The sequence below is a fragment of the Mixophyes fleayi genome, unplaced genomic scaffold (genome assembly GCF_038048845.1).
Source record: "Mixophyes fleayi isolate aMixFle1 unplaced genomic scaffold, aMixFle1.hap1 Scaffold_3925, whole genome shotgun sequence".
In the NCBI taxonomy this organism is placed as follows: domain Eukaryota; kingdom Metazoa; phylum Chordata; class Amphibia; order Anura; family Limnodynastidae; genus Mixophyes; species Mixophyes fleayi.
In genome coordinates, this window is record NW_027447908.1 from 7733 (window position 1) to 17346 (window position 9614).

The following is a 9614-nucleotide window of genomic DNA, read 5'->3' on the forward strand; positions in this document are numbered from 1 at the left end:
TCTGAGGATTCACAGTTAGTTGAATAATCATTTTTATTTCTGTTGCGTGGGATTTTTTTACTCCTCCACCTAAATACACACCCTTCTGCAAAATAAACATAATGTCCCTCCTAGTCTAGTTTATAAACAACGTTTGTTTTCACCTCAATATCGCCAGTGGTTACTGATAAATCAAGGTTGGACGAAAATGATTGGTCACGTAATGTGTCAGTCACTGGACTCCCACCTTGATTGGACTAGGAAGGAGGAATCCCGACACAAAACATGGGATTTCCCTGACGTTATCTCATTGGCTGCCACAGTGGGAAACCCTAATGTGACTCAATGATATTCCTGATCAGTACGGCCGTGATTGGAGGATGTGATTGTCTTTCATGTGAGGGACTTTGTGATTGGCTGGGCAGGGACATAAGAATTACACAGACGTCTCAGATGATTTCCCTTAAAAAAGCATTTAAGTGATACGTACGTCGGGACCTACGTCCTTTGACGTCTCACCCGCCAGTGGGAACACTGCTTACACCTTTTCGGCTGATATATTTACTACTCATGCTGATATAGCTCCAGGGAACCGCATCATACTCTCTGGCACGCGGGTGCAAATTATAAGAGTCGGAACCATTACAGTGTAGCGTAGTTTTATTTTAGCTACTAAACTCATATGTATTTATGTAATTTGTTTTTAATATTTCACATCTTTGTTTGGTTGGATGATCATATTTTTAATGAGATATTAATAACAGTTAGATTTGAATTAGGGACAGGAGTACTTATAAATCCCATCTGCCAAAACCTCTGTTCTATCTATTTCCTAGTTACATACAGAGGACTAGCACAGAATTATATAATAAAATAAAATAATTCTAGTTATATGACCCGGGAGGTTTTTCCGTCTTTCTTTTGGTGCAGAACATTCCTTCTTTTCTTAAGTAGATCATATCCAGCGTGAAATGGGAATCCATGGACATCAAGGATATTTTTTTGCATGTTCAGACCTGGAAATGTCATTAATGCGTACTCAGATTCGCTGATCAGTCTTACTATTTCCAACATTGGGCTTTGCTTTGGTCTGACAACAGGTCCCAAAAGGATCTGTTATCAGATCCTGTTGGCAGAGCCCGAAATTGGAAATGGCAAGACTAAACGGAGCATCTGAGAAAGCATTAATAGCATTCACAAATGCAATTAATGTGGTGGTCATGGTGACTCTTTCGTTGTCCAGAGGGTGACAATTATTCCTTATCTGGATGATCTCTTAATCAAGGTATTGTCCCTAGCCTTACGTCAGGCACATTTGAGAGATGGCACACACGTTAGAATCCAATGGGTGGATCATCAACAATCAGTAATCCAATCAATTTACTACCCAGAGACTTGTTTTTCTGGGTCTCCTGTTCAACACATGACAGCAGAGGGTGGTTTTGCCTCAAGATACATTATTTGTGCAGACTAATAAAGTCGTATTAGCTCTCAAACGGATCTCTGTTCCTAATGAAGATGGTTTTGACCTTGAGGCCATGAAGTTTGTGCAGTTCCATTCAAGAGCATTTCAGATTCAGCTTACATCAACATGGAACAAGCTTCACAAGATCCCTTGACCAGCCAATTCATCAGACTGTTTCCAAAGACCTGTCTCTCCCTCCTGCGGTGGCTCAGAGTAGGCAACCTCAACATGTGCTTTTGCCATTTTGGATTGGACAGCCATGATCGTGGATGCCTGCCTTCGAGGCTGGGTACTTTTGTAATGTCTTAGGTCTTCAGCGGAAATAAAAGGAGCAACACTAACTAGTCAGAGGACCTCTTCTGTTACGGGCCCAAAAAGGTTCAGTCACATTGCTACAGCACTGTGTATCCACCATCAGGGAGGAACAAAGTTCCCTCGCAATAGCAGAAACCAACAAGTTCATGCGTTGGGCGGAACTAAATGTTCCAACATTGTCAGCGGTATCTGTTCCAGGGAAGGAGAACTGGAGCGCTGATTTTATAGATCGGTTGGATAATTGAGACTCGGTTATTTAAAAAGTCCAGATCTCTCTATCTTCTTTCGGAAGACTGGCATTCTTTCAGAGATGCACAACAACTACCATACATCCCCCCTAGCTCCTTGGGATTTGAAAGTTAGGAGTATATTTCCTAAGTGTCAGTTTCGACTCTACAGATTTATGTCAATAGGACTCTTGAGTTTAGGAAAACTGATGATCTCTTGGTTCTCACATGATGCTAGAGGACTTTTATTACCCAACAGAATTACTTTGGGGAGGGGAAACCTGTTTCTCACAGGTTAAAGGTACATTCTACCAGATCTCAGCGTACTCACCCATAAGGTCAGCTTTGGGAAGTCCCTATCGTCAGTGTCCCCTATAGGATCTAAGAGAAAACGGGATTTTTGCACTTATGTTAAATCGTTTACTCTGATTCAGTTGAGGGGCACTACGCACCCATCCTTTACGCTCCTGTTCTCCTGTAAGAAGTTTTGTGTTTTTGGGGAATGTTGTTCCTCTCTTTAGGTCTTTCCTCTATTCTCTCCATCAGTCTTGGTTAGAAAAATAACTGAATCCTAAAGACGTGGTAGTCTCTTAGCTGGAGATCTTGGACACAATATCTTACAGACCGGAACTTAAATAAAATCAAAAGATTGTAACAACTTTTACTTAACACTCATAATCGCCACCTTAACTGAATACAAAATATGTTGGACAATTAAAGCCCCTGAAAATAACCATACAAGCCCTTCAGTGTTTGATTCACATGGAGAAATTTATGGAATAGAAGTATAAGCGTGAAAAAGTTAAAAAGTTCTTTAGCGATGTAAAAAGGAATATTAAATTATAAACAAAAACAATCCACAAATTTCAACATTGCCTTCATCACAATATATAATAGCAATGCAAACATGATCAAATCTGTACTAAACATTGGCATGCCCTTAATGTGGATGAAGACTTTACAGAGATCCTCCCAGGAAAAAACAAAAATCATATACACCGGGGAGAACAAAATCTCAGAAATTTGTTAACCCATCACTTTATTCCCGTTCGGACTTTTAAACAGGATAAAGAATCCAGAACCACAGGGCAGAATTATTACGTGGACTCTGCAGGCTGCAGAAATCGTCAATATGGAGCGAGAGGCGACAAAGTGGCAAAGTAGACTCTTGGTGGGACCACGTACTCACTCAGTACCAATACAACACACACAATGATCTGACCATTTACTTCTGAAGCAATGACTGCAGGTATCTAACCTTAGAGACATAAAACATTTTATTGGGCTAAGAAGAATACATTTATCCTATGTGCCAATCACTGGCAAAACGGCGAGAGCAAAATCCCTCATTTACATACGTTATTGTGAGATAAAAGTCAGGTATTTTCCATAATAATAATAATAATAATAATCTGGATATTTGTTAACTCAGGTTATCATTAAATAAAACAGAACTCACTAAATGAGCTCAGGAGGTTATAAAAGAAAAACAACCTAAAGTAAGAAATGACGATCATTTTTCTGGACACAGTTCCCTTCTTCAGGAACAATGATTCCCGGACAAGTCGTCCATCTGTACAGTTTTAGGCTGGACCCATTCTCTTTTCTTTGACAGTTGCAAAAAAAATAAAAGAAATAAATAATATATTTGAACTTCACTCATGGTACTTCCAGGGGCTTATCGTTCCCCACGCTGGTTTTTTACGTAGAAAAGATCCGATTGTATTTTAGACGTCACCACATGGCGGGCAGTGTACACATAGGAATAAGTGTTATTATTATGAACAGATTAAGTTCTGCTGATTTTCTTTCTCTCCTTTACTCCATGTTGTAGAGAGGTGCCTCACGTTATTGTCGCGTTATCTGCTGTATGTGAGGGGATGAGCAGCGTCAGAGCGGCCCATGTAGATTCTCCATAAACTTGGTGTAGAACTTCTCTGTAAGACAAGAATACTGCAATGAAACGGTTCCCACTACTGGCCTTACACCAGTAAACAGACCTCTCGAATACCCAGCTGCCCCTTGCCCAGTAAACGGTGACCAGATGATTAAGGTGAGAGGAGATCTCGTCTCTGGTCATCCAGACTGTGGTCCACCAACGGACGTGTCCTCAATAAAGCTGCACCAGCCGCCATGTTCTCGGAGCCTCCATTCTCATAAAACAGTGCTATATGGTGGACAATAAAGATTGCATTCTGTGGACTATGTATGTCTATGTAAGTGGGCTTCAGGCGCCATTTTACTAGTGTCTCTCGTTATAATCATATGAGCCGTCCAGGTTTAGGTGGTTTTGTCCCCAGCAGTGCCTTCTATACATGGATGGGGCAGATTTCAGACACATAAATTACTGCCAAGCTGTGCAAAGTAAACTAAGATTTCCTCTTTAACAATCTGGGATGCTGGGCATGATGAAGGTAATACGATCTTAGAGTCTCTATGGAAACGGTCACTACGTGGGGGTGTGGCATAACTAAGAGGACACACCCACATATAGTCACCCTACCCATATGTAGAGATTACAAATACACCCACCTGTGTCTGGCTGAATGTGTCCCTTCCGCATGAGAAAGTCCAGCACCACCAGAGCGCAGTTGGGTTTAAACTCTTCTGTAGCGATGGCCGATCTCACCTGTAGATTGGGATAATTGTCAGGACTTGAATAAAAGGGTCGATGCTGGAAGCGGCAGAGGAGTCACCAAAATTACCTACCTTGTCCAGGGGCCACAGGTAAAACTCCTGCACCTCTCCATCTCCTACAGTCGGCTGGAAGGACTCCGGAAGCTCCAGATCAAACACAAACTGACACTCCAGGTACAGCCCATCGTCCTGCTCATACGCATAGCTGCAACGGCGGAATAACAACAATATGTAGTACGGAGGAACAACAGCCGGTGGCTCTATGCGTAGTGCGGAGGAACAACAGCCGGTGGCTCTATGCGTAGTGCGGAGGAACAACAGCCGGTGACTCTATACGTAGTACGGAGGCACAACAGCCGGTGGCTCTATACGTAGTACGGAGGAACAACAGCCGGTGGCTCTATACGTAGTGCGGAGGAACAACAGCCGGTGACTCTATACGTAGTGCGGAGGAACAACAGCCGGTGACTCTATACGTAGTGCGGAGGAACAACAGCCGGTGACTCTATACGTAGTGCGGAGGAACAACAGCCGGTGACTCTATACGTAGTGCGGAGGAACAACAGCCGGTGACTCTATACGTAGTGCGGAGGCACAACAGCCGGTGACTCTATACGTAGTGCGGAGGCACAACAGCCGGTGGCTCTATACGTAGTGCGGAGGAACAACAGCCGGTGGCTCTATACGTAGTGCGGAGGAACAACAGCCGGTGGCTCTATACGTAGTGCGGAGGCACAACAGCCGGTGGCTCTATACGTAGTGCGGAGGCACAACAGCCGGTGGCTCTATACGTAGTGCGGAGGAACAACAGCCGGTGGCTCTATACGTAGTGCGGAGGCACAACAGCCGGTGGCTCTATACGTAGTGCGGAGGAACAACAGCCGGTGGCTCTATACGTAGTGCGGAGGAACAACAGCCGGTGGCTCTATACGTAGTGCGGAGGAACAACAGCCGCTGACTCTATACGTAGTGCGGAGGAACAACAGCCGCTGACTCTATACGTAGTGCGGAGGAACAACAGCCGCTGACTCTATACGTAGTGCGGAGGAACAACAGCCGCTGACTCTATACGTAGTGCGGAGGCACAACAGCCGGTGACTCTATACGTAGTGCGGAGGAACAACAGCCGGTGGCTCTATACGTAGTGCGGAGGCACAACAGCCGGTGACTCTATACGTAGTGCGGAGGAACAACAGCCGGTGACTCTATACGTAGTGCGGAGGAACAACAGCCGGTGACTCTATACGTAGGATCAACAGCCGGTGACTCTATACGTAGTGCGGAGGAACAACAGCCGGTGGCTCTATAAGTAGTGCGGAGGAACAACAGCCGGTGGCTCTATACGTAGTGCGGAGGAACAACAGCCGGTGGCTCTATACGTAGTGCGGAGGAACAACAGCCGGTGGCTCTATACGTAGTGCGGAGGAACAACAGCCGGTGGCTCTATACGTAGTGCGGAGGCACAACAGCCGCTGACTCTATACGTAGTGCGGAGGCACAACCGCCGCTGACTCTATACGTAGTGCGGAGGAACAACAGCCGGTGGCTCTATACGTAGTACGGAGGAACAACAGCCGCTGGCTCTATACGTAGTACGGAGGAACAACAGCCGCTGACTCTATACGTAGTACGGAGGAACAACAGCCGCTGACTCTATACGTAGTACGGAGGAACAACAGCCGGTGACTCTATACGTAGGAACAACAGCCGGTGACTCTATACGTAGTGCGGAGGAACAACAGCCGGTGGCTCTATAAGTAGTGCGGAGGAACAACAGCCGGTGGCTCTATACGTAGTGCGGAGGAACAACAGCCGGTGGCTCTATACGTAGTGCGGAGGAACAACAGCCGGTGGCTCTATACGTAGTGCGGAGGAACAACAGCCGGTGGCTCTATACGTAGTGCGGAGAAACAACAGCCGGTGGCTCTATACGTAGTGCGGAGGAACAACAGCCGGTGGCTCTATACGTAGTGCGGAGGAACAACAGCCGGTGACTCTATACGTAGTGCGGAGGAACAACAGCCGGTGGCTCTATACGTAGTGCGGAGAAACAACAGCCGGTGACTCTATACGTAGTGCGGAGGCACAACAGCCGGTGACTCTATACGTAGTGCGGAGGAACAACAGCCGGTGACTCTATACGTAGTACGGAGGAACAACAGCCGGTGACTCTATACGTAGGAACAACAGCCGGTGGCTCTATACGTAGTGCGGAGGAACAACAGCCGGTGGCTCTATACGTAGTGCGGAGGAACAACAGGCGGTGGCTCTATACGTAGTGCGGAGGCACAACAGCCGGTGACTCTATACGTAGTGCGGAGGAACAACAGCCGGTGACTCTATACGTAGTGCGGAGGAACAACAGCCGGTGACTCTATACGTAGTGCGGAGGAACAACAGCCGGTGACTCTATACGTAGTACGGAGGAACAACAGCCGGTGACTCTATACGTAGTACGGAGGAACAACAGCCGGTGACTCTATACGTAGTACGGAGGAACAACAGCCGGTGACTCTATACGTAGGAACAACAGCCGGTGGCTCTATACGTAGTGCGGAGGAACAACAGCCGGTGGCTCTATACGTAGTGCGGAGGAACAACAGCCGCTGACTCTATACGTAGTGCGGAGGAACAACAGCCGCTGACTCTATACGTAGTGCGGAGGAACAACAGCCGCTGACTCTATACGTAGTGCGGAGGAACAACAGCCGCTGACTCTATACGTAGTGCGGAGGAACAACAGCCGCTGACTCTATACGTAGTGCGGAGGAACAACAGCCGCTGACTCTATACGTAGTGCGGAGGAACAACAGCCGCTGACTCTATACGTAGTGCGGAGGAACAACAGCCGCTGACTCTATACGTAGTGCGGAGGAACAACAGCCGCTGACTCTATACGTAGTGCGGAGGAACAACAGCCGCTGACTCTATACGTAGTGCGGAGGAACAACAGCCGCTGACTCTATACGTAGTGCGGAGGAACAACAGCCGCTGACTCTATACGTAGTGCGGAGGAACAACAGCCGCTGACTCTATACGTAGTGCGGAGGAACAACAGCCGCTGACTCTATACGTAGTGCGGAGGAACAACAGCCGCTGACTCTATACGTAGTGCGGAGGAACAACAGCCGCTGACTCTATACGTAGTGCGGAGGAACAACAGCCGCTGACTCTATACGTAGTGCGGAGGAACAACAGCCGCTGACTCTATACGTAGTGCGGAGGAACAACAGCCGCTGACTCTATACGTAGTGCGGAGGAACAACAGCCGCTGACTCTATACGTAGTGCGGAGGAACAACAGCCGCTGACTCTATACGTAGTGCGGAGGAACAACAGCCGCTGACTCTATACGTAGTGCGGAGGAACAACAGCCGCTGACTCTATACGTAGTGCGGAGGAACAACAGCCGCTGACTCTATACGTAGTGCGGAGGAACAACAGCCGCTGACTCTATACGTAGTGCGGAGGAACAACAGCCGCTGACTCTATACGTAGTGCGGAGGAACAACAGCCGCTGACTCTATACGTAGTGCGGAGGAACAACAGCCGCTGACTCTATACGTAGTGCGGAGGAACAACAGCCGCTGACTCTATACGTAGTGCGGAGGAACAACAGCCGCTGACTCTATACGTAGTGCGGAGGAACAACAGCCGCTGACTCTATACGTAGTGCGGAGGAACAACAGCCGCTGACTCTATACGTAGTGCGGAGGAACAACAGCCGCTGACTCTATACGTAGTGCGGAGGAACAACAGCCGCTGACTCTATACGTAGTGCGGAGGAACAACAGCCGCTGACTCTATACGTAGTGCGGAGGAACAACAGCCGCTGACTCTATACGTAGTGCGGAGGAACAACAGCCGCTGACTCTATACGTAGTGCGGAGGAACAACAGCCGCTGACTCTATACGTAGTGCGGAGGAACAACAGCCGCTGACTCTATACGTAGTGCGGAGGAACAACAGCCGCTGACTCTATACGTAGTGCGGAGGAACAACAGCCGCTGACTCTATACGTAGTGCGGAGGAACAACAGCCGCTGACTCTATACGTAGTGCGGAGGAACAACAGCCGCTGACTCTATACGTAGTGCGGAGGAACAACAGCCGCTGACTCTATACGTAGTGCGGAGGAACAACAGCCGCTGACTCTATACGTAGTGCGGAGGAACAACAGCCGCTGACTCTATACGTAGTGCGGAGGAACAACAGCCGCTGACTCTATACGTAGTGCGGAGGAACAACAGCCGCTGACTCTATACGTAGTGCGGAGGAACAACAGCCGCTGACTCTATACGTAGTGCGGAGGAACAACAGCCGCTGACTCTATACGTAGTGCGGAGGAACAACAGCCGCTGACTCTATACGTAGTGCGGAGGAACAACAGCCGCTGACTCTATACGTAGTGCGGAGGAACAACAGCCGCTGACTCTATACGTAGTGCGGAGGAACAACAGCCGCTGACTCTATACGTAGTGCGGAGGAACAACAGCCGCTGACTCTATACGTAGTGCGGAGGAACAACAGCCGCTGACTCTATACGTAGTGCGGAGGAACAACAGCCGCTGACTCTATACGTAGTGCGGAGGAACAACAGCCGCTGACTCTATACGTAGTGCGGAGGAACAACAGCCGCTGACTCTATACGTAGTGCGGAGGAACAACAGCCGCTGACTCTATACGTAGTGCGGAGGAACAACAGCCGCTGACTCTATACGTAGTGCGGAGGAACAACAGCCGCTGACTCTATACGTAGTGCGGAGGAACAACAGCCGCTGACTCTATACGTAGTGCGGAGGAACAACAGCCGCTGACTCTATACGTAGTGCGGAGGAACAACAGCCGCTGACTCTATACGTAGTGCGGAGGAACAACAGCCGCTGACTCTATACGTAGTGCGGAGGAACAACAGCCGCTGACTCTATACGTAGTGCGGAGGAACAACAGCCGCTGACTCTATACGTAGTGCGGAGGAACAACAGCCGCTGAC

At 48.2% G+C, this 9614-nt stretch overlaps 1 protein-coding gene across 1 annotated transcript; it reads right to left on the reverse strand.

The window, feature by feature from the left end:
* Positions 1-3245: 3245 nt before the first annotated feature.
* LOC142134085 (uncharacterized) lies at positions 3246-4953 on the reverse strand (the record flags this gene model as incomplete). Its single annotated transcript, XM_075194475.1, has 3 exons — positions 3246-3923; positions 4519-4615; positions 4696-4953. Coding segments are annotated over 3 exons (402 nt in total), but the record flags the coding sequence as incomplete, so codon positions are not given.
* Between the last annotated feature and the right edge of the window lie 4661 nt (positions 4954-9614).